Source organism: Phoenix dactylifera, chromosome 2 (genome assembly GCF_051530095.1).
Source record: "Phoenix dactylifera cultivar Ajwa chromosome 2, Ajwa_hap1_PhDact_Kaust_v1.1, whole genome shotgun sequence".
Taxonomy (NCBI): domain Eukaryota; kingdom Viridiplantae; phylum Streptophyta; class Magnoliopsida; order Arecales; family Arecaceae; genus Phoenix; species Phoenix dactylifera.
Genome location: NC_143191.1, coordinates 10355388 through 10372717, shown reverse-complemented (window position 1 = coordinate 10372717; position 17330 = coordinate 10355388). Strand labels below are relative to the sequence as shown.

General features: G+C 37.9%; 1 protein-coding gene across 1 annotated transcript; it reads left to right on the top strand.

Moving 5' to 3' along the window:
- The first annotated feature begins 4712 nt into the window (after positions 1-4712).
- Positions 4713-12934, top strand: LOC103713305 (calcium-dependent protein kinase 2-like). The gene is made up of 8 exons (XM_088715272.1): positions 4713-6251; positions 9972-10115; positions 10234-10386; positions 11045-11160; positions 11866-12033; positions 12111-12238; positions 12364-12463; positions 12625-12934. The coding sequence occupies exons 1-8, from the start codon at positions 5576-5578 to the stop codon at positions 12715-12717; spliced, it is 1578 nt and encodes a 525-aa protein (XP_088571398.1). The 5' UTR covers positions 4713-5575; the 3' UTR covers positions 12718-12934.
- The last annotated feature ends 4396 nt before the right edge of the window (positions 12935-17330 follow it).

The window sequence follows — 17330 nt, the reverse complement described above, 5'->3', positions numbered from 1 at the left end:
GTCATAGTTTAGGTTAGTTGAAGCAGAAAATTCTAATGACAATAAGTTTAAAAGAAGAGGGACGGTTGGAGGTACACTAAAATGGGGGAGTGGGTGAAACCGGCCATGATGTGTATGCATAATCGCATAGGGAGAAAGATGATACAAAAACGAGTTTGTTGAAAGGAAAGAGGGCCTTTTCTAGAACAATGAAATCTCTTTTATATTATCTTCTTTACATTGCTATAGTTTTTATAGTAGATTTATGGCAGATCTATGTAGCATTCCATTATTCTCAAAAGTCCTTGAAGCTTCAAGGCACTCGAACCCTATCTTGTCTTCTTTGAGTTCCAACCGCAGGCCTGTGGCACGCCGTGCAAGACCCTTGCTCGACTATTAACTTGCTATCTCATTTTCGGTCAGAAAATAAGAAAAACAAGTTTTTGGCATGCCTATGACAGAATAGGCTTGGAAATATAGCCGAAGCTTCCGAGCTGAGAAGACGAGGGCGTAAACCTTTTTCTCCAACTTGGAGTACCTGTCTCGGTGTCGCACAGAATCTGACTTGTGCAATAGACTGGCTTCTGGCGCTTTTCTTCCTCCCGTACCAAGACCAAACTCATAGCAGATGGAGAAACAACCAAGTACATATAGAGCGTTTCTTCGTCTTATGGATTTGTGAGAAGAGGTGACGAGCTGAAGTACTCCTTCAATTGATCAAAGGCTACCTGGCACTTCTTGGTCCATTGGAAGTCCTTTGGATGCTTCAAGGCCTTGAAGAATGGGAGCCCACATTTCGCCGACCTGGAGACAAACCTCGCCAACGCAGCGACCCGACTAGTTAGACATTGAACCTCTTTGATGGTCTTCGAGGGTTGCATGTCTTACACTGCTTGAATCTTTTCTGAGTTCGCTTCAATGCTGCATTGTGTCATCATGAACACCAGAAATTTTTTCAAAGTGACTCTGAAGGCGTACTTCATCGGGTTGAGCTTCATCTAGTACTTTCTGAGGGTGGCAAAGGTCTCTTCTAGGTCGGTAATGTGTTACTCTACTGCTCGACTTTTTACAAGCTTGTCGTCCACATACACCTTTATGTTGTGGCCAATCTGTTCCTTGAATATCTTATTGACGAGGCGCTAGTAGGTTGCGCTTACATTCTTTAAGCCAAAGGGCATTATTTTGTAGCACTAAAGACCTTTGTTAGTAAGAAAGGTCGTCTTCTCCTCGTCTTTGGATACCATTAGGATCTGGTTATACCCGAAGAAAGCATCCATAAAGGTCGAAAGTTGGTGCCCCAAGGTTACATCCACAAGGTGATCTATCCTCAGGAGCGGAAAGTTGTTTTTTAGGCAAGCTTTATTTAGGTTGGTGTAGTCGATGTAGACTCGCCACTTTGCATTAGATTTTCTGAGAAGCACAACATTAGCCGGCTAGTCTTGATATCTTACCTCACGAACAAAGCTGGCTTCCAAGAGTTTGTCGACCTCCTAGTTTATAATCTACTGCCTTTCTATGGCGAAGTTTCTTTTCTTCTACCATACAGGTTGGTGGCTTAGGTCCATGTTGAGCTTGTGAGTGATCACCCCGAGGCTTATGCCTGGCATGTCTGCAGCCGACCAGGTGAAAACATCCTTGTTGATGCAGAAAAAGTTGATCACTTCGACGCGACGCTCTTCACTGAAGCTGGAGCCGATCTGAATGGTTCGGTCAGGCTTAGATTCTCGAGGCGACCTGCACCAACTCTTTGGTTGGTTCACCTCGTTGCTTCTTCAACTCATCCCTTGTATCCAGTCTCTTGATCGGTGGTCTCCAGCAGCTTTTTTCCTCTGAGAGTTGTAGCACTGGCGGGCTATTGTTTGGTCACCTCGAATTTTCCTCACTTCGTATCTTGTGGGAAATCGCATAAATAAGTGGCAGAGGGATACCACAGCTTGGAAAGCATTCAGGCCAGGTTGATCCAAAATTGCATGGTAGGCCGAAGGGACTCAGGCCACGAGGTAGTCTAGCTTCAATGTGGTAGAGATATTTTTTCTTCTTGTATAGTACAAAAAAGAATGGAGCACTCTTAATTTCAGTATTTTGCACACTTTATTTTTTTCAATCATACTATATATCCAATTCCTGAATTTCTTGATCAATCCTAGTTTGCTTGCTTAATCCTTTGTCTCCTAAATCTCCTTCAAATCTTAGATCAAAATATTTGTCATTGATGATTCCTCCTTGGTACATATAATCTCTACTTTATAAAATATAGATTTTGAAAAATGAGAATATTCCTCTCAGTTTTTTTATCATTTGTGATCCTAGAAATTTTATTTCACTTTTTCCTCAAGTACCTATACAATCTTAGATATATAAAAATATAAACATTTTCTTGTTTGTAGCTATAAAAAAAAAATTCTTTTTCTATTTTATTTCTAAATTCTTAAAAATCTAAACATGCTTGGTATATCTAATTATTTTAGAAACATATATATATAAATATGATGATGGTGACCAAGATGGTAATAGTAGTGGCAGAGATAGTGGAATTTGCTGGGTGGTGATAGCAGTACCAATAGTGGCGGGGCATTGTTAAGTGATGCTTATAGTGATAGCAGCTATGTGTTAGATGTCATGGTGGTGGTAGTGATGGTAAAAACGGTGGAGGTGGCAACAGTTGTAGTTCTGATAGCGATGGACGAAGTCGGGTCGGGTTGGATCCTGGGTGACCCTGATCCGATCCGATTTTTTGTTCGAATCCTAATTTTGGACCCAAACCCGACCCGGTTGAAGATCGGGTCGGGTCGGATTCGGGTCTGCATCGGGTCCATTTTTTTATGTTTTTGGGAAAGGATTTGGGCAAATCTAATTTGGTCATATCATAATTATGAGGTGTTGGGTGACCCATGACTTGAAAGACTTGCAATTGACCTCTAGTCAGAACAGATGACCCTTGACTTACTAACTAAGTCGGTCTACAAGCCAAATTTCATATCACACTATTTTTTGTCCATATGACTGATTGGACGGAACTTGGTGTCTCCCAGCTCCCCTCTCACGAGGACAAAAAAAATCCCAGACCTTCTTCCAAAATCCAATTCCATTGCAGAAAACTGGCACAAGACCCATATTCAGTTCAGTGTTCCCTCACTTCCTCCCCGCAAGAGTTAAAAAAAACAGAAATCAAAAAACCGAAGAAAAAAAAAAAAGAAAAGCCAGCTACCGAGACTCAGGTATCAACAGTGTAATAGACCGTGAGAAGATCCTGACAGACCAATAGTGCCACGACCCACACAAAAAAAAAGAAAAAAAAAAGCTATCTTTTGCTTTTTTTCCCCTTTTTCTTTTTCTCTTTGGATCCATTCGGATCGGATCGGGTCCATTCGGTAAATCCAGACCCGACCCAGAAAATGATTTGGGTCCAATTTTAGGATCCGACTCGGATCCGAGGGTCCTAAAATTCGGGTCTCGGGTCGACCAGACCCATTTGCAGCCTTACTCCTACCACTCCTTGCTCTGATTGGACACCTGCTTTTTTTTTTTTTTTGATCCGGTGGATTGAGTAACACTATTTTGACCAATTTGGTTTGTTGGCTGCAATCACCCTCCCAACCTTTTCCTTTTTCCTATTGAAATCTTTTTTTATGGTCGGCCTTGATATTATGTGAGGGTGCAGATATCCAGACAAAAAGAAGCCTAGTAAGAGATTTTATGCTCAAGTCCTTGAATTTAGGTAAACTATTAATCCTTTATTTATTTAGTTTTGAACTAAGGTAGGATAAATTTTAAACTTACGAGTATTTCAGACATTTAAACTCTAAATTAGAAAATTAATAATAATTTATTCATATTGATTTTAATTGGATATATTAGGTGTGGACTAGTACACACACTGTTTGAGTTGGTTGCCGAAAGAGGTGAGATAATTTATATACGATCACTTGTATATATAATTAATTATTTATGTATTACGTATCTGCAGTTTCTTTGGTATTGCATGGGATGATCTCATTTGTTGCATAATTGCCGCTATGAATATATATAAGTATAGTTTCTTTATTGTGTATATATGTATTAGATATCAATATTTTTAGATGCATGGAATATGATATCGGTTGCTTCGAAATTTTGCAAGAAATATGTTATAAAATTATATTTTATTGAGCAAGAATAAAATTGATTGACCAAATAGATGAGTGAGAGGTATTTGGACTAACTATGTTATTATAAATTACCTTATCATAGGCTAAAAATATGGCATTATAAATTATCCATTATGGGCAGAAAATATGACACTATCGATTGCCCAATCACAAACGTAAAATGTATCTATGTAAAACCGTAAATAAAGTATGTGCATATGAACCTATGTGGGCTCTAGGCTATATCTCATTATTATTAATTGCCCTATTATAGGCTGAAAATGTAGCAATATAGATGGTCTCATCATGGGTGGGAAATGTAATCGTGATTGGCCCAAAGTTGAAAAGATAACTTATCTCGTATACAGATCATGTTAAGAAATTTAAAAGATAAGCCACTTGCCACCACTGGTTATTTGTTAATATATGATGTTTACTATTTTATTCAAGCTATGTTTGATAATGGCTATATGATTTCATGATATTTATATTTTTTTAATATTGATTATTTGCTATTTTTAAATTTACATTATTATGTTGGTGTAGATGAATGGGAATTTCTAATGGGCTGCAAAACTCATACCATGTCTTTTCTTTTTCTTTCAGAGTTGCAGAATGCATAGTACTTGGCTATGGTTTGGGTTCACTAGTGAGACAATGAATAAGTAGAGCATCATTGATGCTAGTTAAATAATTAAATTTTGTATCAAGATTACTTTTGTTATTTATCAATGATGAAACTATTTTGTTATGAATTAAGGAACATAATTGCCCAAAATATTGACATTATGATAGAAATGTACAGGTGTTGCATATTCTCTCGGACCTTGTCTTAAAGAGTATGTGACCTTGTTACATACTGACTTGGGTGATGGATTTGGTGCATGCCAACAATAGTTGTGGTGATGATGTTGTGGAGATGACAATAGAGATAGTAGCAGCAAGATGGAATTAATTAAGATGGTAAAAGATATGAGTTTCTTATTTTTAAAAATAATAGATATAGAAATTCTTATTTTTATTTTTTCTAGAAGTAATGATAACAATTTCTAAAAATAAAAAAATAAATATTAGTAAGAAACATATCTTTTATCTCCATTCCAGTAATTTTAATTTTAAAAATAAATAAAAGGAGATAAAAAGGCCAAACAGTCTCTAGACTTCACTTTATCAATCTAACTATTAATTCCAATCCCTCCACGAAAAGCATCCCCATTCCCCACCCAAAAACCGTTGCTTCCCGCCAATCCCTCCTCGCCTTTCCTCCCACGCCCACCCAAACTTCCTGAACAAATCATCCCACCTCCTTCCCCGCTAAAACTCCTCTCAAGTCACCATCCATTCTCCCCAGTCTTCTTCCATCTTTCCTTCTACTCCGTCCTCTCCCTCCCTTATTGCATGCAAGCCCTTTCCCAAGCCTCCTTTTCATCTCTTAACAGTCATATTCCCCTTTCTTTCTTCCCATCACCATGGGCAACTGCTTGTCCCATGGCAGCAAACACAAGGCTCCGAAACCCACCAACCACCGTGCCGCACCTTTTGACGCCGTCCGAGCTTCAAAACCCTCTCCGCACAATGCTTCACCAGCCGCTGCTGCTGCCGCCACCTCCCGGCCGCCTGCCAAGCCTGCCCGCATTGGACCTGTGCTTGGCCGCCCCATGGAGGACGTCCGTTTCACATACAGCATGGGGAAAGAGCTCGGCAGAGGGCAGTTCGGCGTGACCCACCGCTGCACCCACAAGGCCACCGGCGAGCAATTCGCCTGCAAGACCATCGCCAAGCGGAAGCTCGTCAATAAGGAGGACATCCAAGATGTTCGCCGGGAGGTCCAGATCATGTACCACTTGTCGGGGCAGCCCAATATCGTCGAGTTGAAGGGGGCTTATGAGGACCAGCAGTCAGTGCACTTGGTTATGGAATTGTGCGCCGGAGGGGAGCTCTTCGACAGGATTATCGCCCGAGGGCATTACACAGAGCGCGCAGCCGCCTCACTCCTGAGGATAATCGTGCAAATAGTCCACACATGCCACTCGATGGGGGTAATTCACAGGGACCTGAAGCCGGAGAACTTCCTTCTGTTGAATAAGGATGAGAATGCCCCACTCAAGGCCACGGATTTTGGGCTCTCAGTTTTCTTCAAGCAAGGTAAGGTTTTCCTTCCCTTTTATTTTATCTTGATCTCCTGATGTTAGAAATTTATGCGTATGTATTGAGAGGATTGGTACATTTTCTTTTTTCCTAGATAAAGGGGAATGGGGTAATTGATGAGAAGAAACTCCACGCACGTTCTTTACAAGAAAAACTAACTCAACTTAGCTCAACTAAGCCTTAATCCCAAACAAGTTGGGGTATGTTCATTACTAGAAAGGGGTCACATAAAGGCATTAGTTGTTCATACAACTGACACAAACTTTCTTAAAATTTATCCTAGATCAAAATGATATCTTAAAACGATGCTTCCGGAGTAACAAACCCATTCAAATAAACTATTTCAAATGACCGACATGCTCATAATTTAGTTTATTTTTCCTGACGTACTTCTGTCAATGACCAGTAATGATCTGATCCGGAAGAAGGAAGATTTTTTTCAATCTGCTCAACTCGAATGTCTCGAAAAAAAAACTAAAAAAAGATGGTGGAATCTCGAGAGTAGGGCTTTAAGTCTCTTTTTTTTTCATTGATGATTCTTCATACCTTAAACTGAGGTACATAACCTCTATTTTTAATACTAGTGAGTTCTCTCTTTCACAATTTGGGTTGGATTCCTCTCCTAGTTCGAATAGGACTAGATATCCTAAAATAAATAGATTAATAAAAATATTTTAGAAAAAACTAAAATTTTTGAGGAGGTACATCTTGTCTTCTATATAAACTCTGCCTTATGTCGCTCCACCTGATTCTTCTCGAACAGAGAGCTATGCCCGATCAAAGCCTTACCCAAAAAGAAAATTTTCGGTTTGACTAGTCCATTTCGGAGCCTAAACGATAGAATTTTATCCCAATTCAACCTCCTAAGAGGTTTATCCAAAGTTGTAGATATTGAAAAGATACCCAATTTTAAAAAAAATATTATTCCAATTGGGCATTGTATGACAAGTTATGGTCTCCGAAAGTTTAGCATGCAGCTCGATTTTTTGATGTAACGGATCTCGCTTCTGAACTTTGTCCAGCTCTGCTCATAGTAGCCAAAATGTTCTACATTAAGTCTGGTGATCCTCCTGGATATCCGTGGTTGCCAAAGTATTTTACATCGAGTTTAGGGATCTCCTTGAATACTCGTAGTGGCCAAAGTGATCAACGTCGAGTTTAATGATCCTTCTAAATACTTATAATGGTCAAAGTGGTCTACATCGAGTCTGGTGATCCTCCTATATCAGATCTTTTCTTGTTTAGGAGATTTAGCTTTTACTAAATCAGAACTAAAGATAAAAAATTGCTTGCATCCTTGCCTCACAGCTGAACCACCTAGTTTTGCTTGAAGATAGAGTTATTGGTGCTTGTATTGGAGGTATTGCCAATCGAAACACGATCTCAGTGAGTTGGACTACCATCTTCTCTAGTTATGCGAGACATTCCATCATCTCATGATCCTTCAAGGTAAAAGTAGTAGCCATACTCACCTTTATTTTTCAATGTACTTCAAGCACGAATAATCCTTCTCTTGACTGCTTGTTCCACTCACACGTCTGGACCATGCACTAAGGCTCCCATAGATGTAAAGGACCAAAGCTCTGATACTAACTTAATTTGATTAGATCAAGTTGGAATTCCACCAAGTAAAAGCATAACTCTGATACCAACTTACTCTCATAGATGTAAAGGAACTTGGCTCTAATACCAACTTGATTCGATCGGAGAGAAGAAAGATTTCTTCAACTCGCTTAGCTCTAATCTTTTAAAAGAAAACTAGAAGAAGATGGAGGAATCTCGAAAGTAGGGCTTGAAGTCCCCTTTTCTTTCATTGATGATTCTTCACACATTAAACTGAGGCACATAGCCCTTATTTATAATACTAGTAAGGTCCGCCCTTTTACAATTTGGGTTGGATTCCTCTTTTAGTTCGTATAGGACTAAATATCCTAAAATAAATATGATTAATAAAAATATTTTAGAAAAAGCTAAAATTTTTGAAAAGGTAGATCTCGACTTGTACATCAACTCTGCCTTCTATTGCTCCGCCTGATTCTTCTCGGATAAAGACCTATGCCCAATGAAAGTCTTACCCGAAAAGAAAACTTTCAGTTTGACCAGTCTGTTTCGGAGCCTAAATGATGGAATATCAATCCGGTTCAACCTCTAGGAGTTGGCTAAAGTTGTAGATCTCAAAATGATACCCAACTTAAAAAAAAACGATCATCCCAGTTAGTCCTCATATGACTAAGTTATACCCTTCAGAAATTTGGCATGCTACTCAGCTTTCCGATATGGTGGATCTCGCTTTTGAATCTTGTCCAGTTCTGCTCGTAGTAGCTAAAGTATTCCATATCGAGTCTAATGATCTTCCTAGATATCCGTAATGGCCAAAGTGTTTCTAATCACGTTGGTAATCCTTTTGGATACTTACAGTGGCCAAAGTGATCCACATTGAGTTTGGTGATCCTCTTGAATACTTGTAGTGGTAAAAATAGTCCACATCGAGTCCAGTGATCTGCCTGGATCAAGTAAACAGTTATTATTCATATCTATTAATATATAGAACAATTGTTAATATTCACCCATGCTACAATTATAATAGAAGAAAGAGTGATGATAATGCTTGGAACCATTTCTTTTGCCCTCTTCTTGGTCATCTATCCTTATCATAAACAATTGAAAGATATGCTTTAAATTGCTCTAAGACCAGGATAATGTGTTTTGAATATTTAAAAAAGATCCTTAAGGAAGTTCATTCGCCTCTTTTGGCAGGATACAACATATCTTTATATTCTTAAAAAGAATATTCCATAACTTGATGTTCCTATGACTGTTGTGAACTGGAGGCAGTCACATTTCTCCATAGGATGAGCTTCTTGGACTACAACTTGGGAGGTGAACACCAAGTATATATGGATTTGGTAATTTACTCCTGCTAGGTCTTCCCTCTTTCTCTGAAAGGGGGAAAAAATAGTCCTCATGGTCGTAACTTTGCTTTTTGCTTTTGCTTCTTTTCTAAGCTAGGAGATGGTAACTTTAATTGTTGAAGCAAATGTTTTATTGCATCATCATCATGCCTCTTTCTTCAGTGGTTCAGTGCAAAATTTATGATCATCATTATATTAGACATGCAAATAGATGTAATGTGTTGTGAATTGTTGTCTTCATGCTTCATTTTGTCTGAATTGAAGAACTTCAATTACATGAAAACTAGCTTTTCTTGTAAAAATACTTGCATTCATCCATACCATGTTCTTTCTCCAAAATCCATTTCAGCAAAATTATACATGTTACCCATGTGCTCCTTATTTGGTAGTAATTAGATGTGTCATGACTTGTAATAGGTTCATCAGAAAATTAAGAAAAAATGGGTTAAGTCAAAAATATTCATGATCTTGATTTGGGTCAACCTCTTCCTTAGATATTTCAATACCATCTATTATTTTTTGAATCCATGTTCAATCTGCATTAATTGATCATGTCCATGAACACTTCACCCCAGCTGATGAATTATTAATGTATCATTGCATGTTTTGGCATGCTATACTTGTATAACTTGAAATGGCTTTTAAACACCTCTTAATATCTGATATTGTTTCCTTACCACAGGCGAAAAATGCACAACAAATGTCATATTTATTTTCTGTGCATATCGCTATGAGATATGACATCCATGTTATTTGTAATTTAATTTTCTAGTTTTGAGCTAACAGTTTTGTTGTTCCTAATTAGGTGAGGTATTTAGAGACATAGTTGGCAGTGCATACTACATTGCACCTGAAGTACTGAAGCGAAGATATGGGCCAGAAGCTGATATATGGAGCATTGGGGTTATTCTCTATATTCTTCTATCCGGAGTGCCTCCTTTTTGGGATGGTAATCCTCTCCTTCATTTTTTTACTTGCGCTTCTTATCCTGCTTTCGCATGAACATATATTGGCCTAATAATGGACAAGAATAAGAGAAACTAGTCATGGTAAGCTCATTGAAACAGAATCAGAGCATGGAATTTTCAATGCTATTCTGCGAGGACAAGTTGACTTTGCAAGTGACCCATGGCCGAGCATCTCCTCTGGGGCAAAGGATCTTGTCAGAAAGATGCTCAATTCTAATCCCAAGCAGAGGTTAACAGCCTTCGAAGTTCTCAGTAAGTGTCATTAAGTTTCTAATTTCTTAACAATTTCTTTAAGAAAATATATACATTACATAAAAGCTCACAAAACTCAGTAAATAAAAGTAAAACAAATTGCTTTTTGTAACAATTTGTATTTTTGGATTCTTATGTTTGTCTTGGTGATTGATGTGCCACCTCCTAGCATCCAAGCTAATGAGCTAATAAACAACACTGGTTTTCCAGTCAGTATTCCTGTAGCTTTTCTTTTGTTGCATAGTTAACAGTGTATTAATGACAACTTTTGAAGCTACATGTATTTTGTATTAGGCTGTTTTGATTTCTTTGTCACAAAAAATAATGCATTAGATTTTTTTATTTTTATATTCTTTTTTTCTTTGATGCACATTATGTCAGTTGAACATCGCATTAATCGCTTATAAACACATTCTTCCTTAGCCACCATTGGGAATATTACTGTTGGCTGAAATTTTTAAATTATAAATCATCAGTATTTCTATCTAAGGTCTTATTTTAGTTTTGTACTTCATAGGATTGTGTCTCAAATGCAAATGGTTTTTCGAAATGTTTTTAGTTACTGTGCTCTTACTATAGTAGGTCACATTCCATTGAAAATTTTGTGATTATCTTGTGGGAGTCACCATCACATAACATGGTATCTTTTATCCTGCAGATCATCCATGGATCAAGGAAGATGGAGAAGCACCTGATACACCTCTTGATAATGCTGTTCTCAACAGGCTGAAACAATTCAGAGCAATGAACAAATTCAAGAAAGCGGCCCTGAGGGTAAAATTCTTGTTTTATTTTAATGTATCGATGAAAATTAGGATGCCAGTAATTTGTTATATGATTGCTTCTAATTTCTCATCATTACTTGCATAGTCACCAAAGCTTTGTCCAACAATTTCTTGGTAAAACTATCAGCAAGTAGCATGCTGAGATAACGCATCGACCTTACTGGTTAATATTTAGCAACAAATTACACTCAGATCCAGTCATCTAGCTTGGCTACTGTTTTGTATTAAACATCTAATAAAATTTATCCCACTAAAGGTCAGTTTGTCTATTCCTACATGATTGGGCTAAAAATTCTGTAGGATTCGTAGATTGGACCATTTATTTAAGCATGATTCTGAATCAACCAACTCTACCCAAAAGAAGACCTCTATAGGTCTCTTTTTCATTATTATTCCTGCATCCCAAAGACTAGGATCTAGGTTAGGCATGGCAGGTTCTCAGAAAATGAAAACTAGATGGGCTAACAGGCCCGATTCCTACAGAATTTTCAGCCCAATCCTGTAGGAATGTCCAAACAGGCCTTAAATAAATTTTTCTGCTAAGACGTAATCAGGTCGCTACATTCATCCATTACCAAGGAAATGGCAGCACATAGTCAGATACTATCCTCTGGAAGAGAACATCCATTAGACCTTAAGACCTCAATGAACGCTACATGCTTAATCCAAATGTTTCTCATTCTGAATTCTGCAGGTGATTGCTGGGTGCTTATCAGAGGAAGAGATTATGGGTCTGAAGCAGATGTTCAAGAGCATGGACACTGACAACAATGGAACGATAACTTTTGAAGAACTAAAGCAAGGGCTCTCCAAGCAGGGGTCAAAGCTTTCGGAATATGAAGTTCAACAGCTAATGGAGGCTGTAAGTACTGCAGAAGCTTTCAAACATCGTTCAGTATTTAATTATTCATCTGCAGAGGCTGACACTGCTCAAAACAGGCTGATGCAGATGGAAATGGAACAATTGATTATGAGGAATTCATCACAGCAACAATGCACATGAACAGAATGGATAGAGAAGAGCATCTCTATACAGCATTCCAATATTTTGACAAGGATAACAGTGGGTATGTGCAAAAATGTTGATGGACTAGAAGTTTCCAACTAGTAGTTTTTATTTTTGAGAACATATTCGAATGATAAACACTGTGATGAAGTAGTTGTTGATGATATTAGTTCATTAATTCTTCAGTTATATTACAAGAGAGGAGCTTGAGCAAGCTCTTAAGGAGAAGGGCATGTACGATGGACGAGATATTAAGGACATCATTGCTGAAGCAGATGCCGACAATGTAAGTCGAAACAAATCATATACAAACATCAATTATGATTAGATAATTATCATAAAGCTCAAACCAAAATGGCAACCAGCTGATACTTCTGCTAACTTGTGGTTTAGTGATGCCATAGATTCTCTACTGTGTTCTAATTCCTCTTCATTTCCTTTATACAGGATGGAAGGATCAATTATGATGAGTTTGTGGCAATGATGAAGAAAGGGAACCCCGAGCCCAACCCAAAGAAGAGAAGAGATGTATTTGTTTGATCTCCACATGAACAAAGGAAATGGGATAGAATTGTCAGATGTTTTTGAGTGAACAATTGGCTACATCAGCATTTTGGCATGGTGAAGTATTTGAGAGGGTACATTGAGAGTGTATAGCATTCATGAAACTATATACTGAAACTGATTCACGAATTTCATGTAAAATATGTTGGGACTTGCGTGGAGCTAGCTGGGGAAGTAATTACTACATTTTCTATGGTTTAAAGGTGCCGGTTATCCTCACTTGACTTAGGAGGACAATATTCCAATTTAATCCAAAGCCTAGTAATAGATTTTAGCTATTTCTTTTTACTCTATGAATGTGATACAATTAATAATGTTGCAAATATCTAGTGGCAGTAAAGGAACAAGTTGAAAGAAGAACTTCATTTGAATATCAATTAATAGATCAGCACAGTACCCCCTGTGCAATCAATTGTACCATCAAAAGTGATATTTATGTAGCTGCGCTAATAATAACACTGCTTTAGCTTTAGTTCACTCATGCACGGACGTGCTTCGGTGTGCATCCGACTCCCATTTGTCAGGGATCAAGTTGGGATGATTTGCTTAGTCATGGATTATTACTGACCTGAGGGTTGGTTCAGTTCTAATGGAAGGAAATGAGCAGGATAGACACGCTTAGCAGTTCTATTAGTAGTTGTCACAAAAAAATTGTTACAACTTGTACTTTCTACCGGCATAGTTGCCATGCAGGTTTAACTTGTGGTCTAACTTCTAATCAAGTCATTTTTAAACTTCCAACAGTGTCGATGTTTGATTGTGGCATATTTGGCATACAAGATGTCCAAATTTTTGGACATGCTGAGCAGTTGCGTAAACAGAATTCAATTTTGGGAACTTAGTCTGCATAATGTTAGCTTCATATATCTTTAAAAATCATCAGCAACAAATAGCTTCTTGTTGCAATGGAAAAGATTTCGTAATTTATCATCGATATATTTATATTTGAGGAATCACCTTGAAAAAATTGATGTGCACATAAGCTGTTCTCATGCGGAATTATGCTTTACCATATTTACCCTCCAAAGGATTTTCATCAACTGCAAGTACATGCCATGCAGTGCCCAAAAGGTACAACAGTTTGCTATTGGAGAAATTTCATCATAAACTTTTCTTATGATATAATAAGTTAATTACCAAGCAACAGGACACCATCAATTCAATCAGAAAGGCTAAGCTAAACATATATCTCGGGTAACAATCATTAGCCTGTATAGCAAGGAAGAATATTAACAACTAGTTTAGTACCCATCACCACTGAGTTAGAAGCCTTAGCATCATGTTGGGTGAGTGCATAAACTCGCCCTTAGGTCCTAGAACTCTGTTGTCGCCCTCCTTGTTGTTGTCCATCATGAGATGCTCGCTTTGCTAGAACTTCTTGAGTGGACAGAGGCACTGGTTGCATCTGACAAGCAACTGTCTTGGAGCCCTGCTGATTACATATGAAGCAATTTCCACTAGGCTGCTTACACTCTCTCAAGTAATGAGGTCCACTACATTGGTAAGACTTGATATCATCTTGAGACTGCTCTCTGTCTCCAGCAGCAGGGTTCGATCTCTTGGTCTTTGACTCGAAGGGTCTACTACTTTGACTCTAAGAAACATTTGGTAGGACCCTTTTCTTCAAATATTTCTCCCGCAGCAAGGTTCGATCTCTTGGTCTTTGACTCGAAGGGTCTACTACTTTGACTCTAAGAAACATTTGGTAGGACCCTTTTCTTCAAATATTTCTCTTTTACAGCTTGAGCATCATTAGGTCCTTTCTCTATCATCAAGGCTTTGTTAACAACCTCTTTATAGGTGAATAGCTCAAGTGCAATCAATAGATGTTGGATTCGATCCCTAAGTCCATTTTCGAATTTTCTAATCCCGTCGCTCTCCACTGCTATCAAAGTTGGAGCATATCTGGACATTCATTCAAACTTTGTTGCATATTGGGCAATCATCATACTGCCCTGCTCCAGTCGGTAGAGCTTTCGAAATTTTTGAAATCGGATACTCTAGAGAAAATACTTCTTATAAAAGACCTCTCTAAATCCTTCCCAAGTAAAGGATGCATCATTCATCCCTAGCTTTCCTTTCTCCATCTCCCACCACTCAGTTGCCTCCCCGTGTTGCATAAAGGTGGCATAAGTAACCTTCTCTTCAACGGGACAGCTCAAGGCCTAGAAAACTATCTCCGATTCTTTTAGCCAGCTTTCAGCCTCCATGGGGTCGGAAATGCCATTCAATGCTGGAGGTGCATACCTTTTGAAGTCTATCAAATTGACTCGATGCTCCTGCTATGCCCTAGTACCCTCTTGATGTTGTTGCTGCTATTGTTGTTGTTGTTGATATAACATTTGTTGCAACTGCAACTGCTGCTACAAGAATTGTTGTTATTGATGTATTAACTATTGTTGTTGTCGTTGGATGAATTATTGTTGTTGATGTATTAACTGTTGTTGCTGTTGTTGGATGAATTGTTGTTGTTGCTATTGTTGTATCTCTGTTATCCTCATCATATCTGCTCTAGTAGCAGCTTGTTGTTGCATCAATATTTGCATCAATTGGGAGGTGTTGACTTGTTCTCTAGGCTAAATTTGAGGTTCACCTGGAGTTCCCATCTTCAAATTTCCTGTCTCAAGAGTAATATTAGGGAGGTCGATAGGATGTTCTTGCTGGGGCTAAACCTAGTCGGCGAGCGCGAAGCACCTTCTTGCCGTTTGGAAGGCTCCCAAGTAGTGGAGCCATCAGCAAATTGGGTTAGCCTCCTAGCATGCTCATGTCCACTTCCACATGTCATATCAACGTACATTCATCATTAGTAGCATCCCAAATTACTTTAGTCTAAATGACTTAAATATCACGAAGATGCCTCGTATTCATAGCAATGATTTTAATTTGCCCCAACTTGAAGGTCTACCCAAATATACTCTCCTTGAACCTAAACCCAAGGCTCCTAATCCTAAGCTCTGATAACACTTCAATTTCATCCTGAACCCATCACTTGGGTGAGCCATATGACATGGCCACATGAGTTCTAGAGCGGCGCACTAAAGATCACGTAAGGCCTAAGATGAACATTTTTTCCAATTAACTTCAAAATTTAAAACTATGGATAATAGCCAAATAATCCAACTAAATAAATCGATTATGAATAAATAATCAAACTAATTCAATTAAAAAAATTCAAACGATCATTTGGTATTAGAAAATAAACTAAGTAAAAATTCCATAGCTTGAACTCTACGCCCAAATCCATTCGAATTTATGCATTTTGCGACTCAAGAAAAAAATGCAACAAGAGATATGAGCTTTACAGCCCAATAAGAATCCTCCACATATACACACCAGCATGAATATGAAAACATCTTTTAGCAAATATATAGCTGATTAAAAATAGTAAGATTCATACATCAACAATCTGCTAATTCAATAATACTTAAAAGATCCGATGTATATATTTATAAAACATCCATATAAGCCATGTCTGCATACACATCAAGTTTTAACTATATAACAACAAAATTACATATAAATCACCATAATTGAAGACTCGAGATACATGTCATATATCACCATAGTTCTGTGTAAACACGTCATATATTGCCCAATCAACAATTCTATTCAATAGTAATTCAATGAGATTTTAACGGGTTAACATAGTTCAAACACGGACAATGTTATCATTCCAGCACTGGACAAGTCCTGCCCATGATCCAGACCATGGCTGGCCATATACACAACATTTTTGTTCATGACTAGCAACAATAATATCGTATCTCACCCTATAGCTGATATCACATATATCATAATTCATGCATGCCGGCTAGTCCAGATGCCCCTCTTATCCCTGATCTTATAATTATGCAAAAAAATCAATTTACTTATAATTAAACAAAATTTAACATCTTGATTTGATTTTGGCAACGGATTAGTCACAGCCATGCTTCAAGTCAAGGCAGGCCAAACACATGCAATGCTTCCACTCATAGCCGGCAACCATAATATCACCCACAACCGACATACCATATTTCACATATGGCCGACTAGTCCAAATGCCTACCTTTTCCCCACTCTTACATTTATGCAACATTTGATTTAATTATGTCACAACTATGATTAAATATAGATCATTATCTGGAATTGATTTTTGGCATTGGACTAATTACATCCATGCTCCAGCTTATAGTAGGCCAAGCATAATGCTTCACTTTAGCCCATGGCTGACACAACACATACACTATGTTTCTTACGTGGCCTACCAATCCAGATACTGCCCATGCCCCATCATATAATTATGCCAAAGTCATAATTTTTTTTTAAATTTATTTACACTATAGGATTTCTATAATTAGTTACCAATTAATAAGTTTCATAGAATTCTAAACTAAGTAACATCATAATCCATACAACATCAAATTATCAACACATAATACACGCCAATATGTATAACATATCCCCAATCATATAAGGTACATTTATACATAGAACTTTCATAATCATGTAGATAATTGTGTTGGAGGATTCTTACCTCGATCAATGACAGACTCAATCACTGCATATACTACTCGGCTCTTTGATCTAAGAACTAGAGCTAAGTATCT

Bases quoted from the DNA above. Each gene is read 5' to 3' on its own strand.
- LOC103713305 (XM_088715272.1), top strand. From the start codon at position 5,576: ATGGGCAACTGCTTGTCCCATGGCAGCAAACACAAGGCTCCGAAACCC. The intron at 11,161-11,865 runs GTAAAATTCTTG...TGAATTCTGCAG, and splicing joins TCAAGAAAGCGGCCCTGAGG to GTGATTGCTGGGTGCTTATC. The intron at 12,464-12,624 runs GTAAGTCGAAAC...TCCTTTATACAG, and splicing joins CTGAAGCAGATGCCGACAAT to GATGGAAGGATCAATTATGA.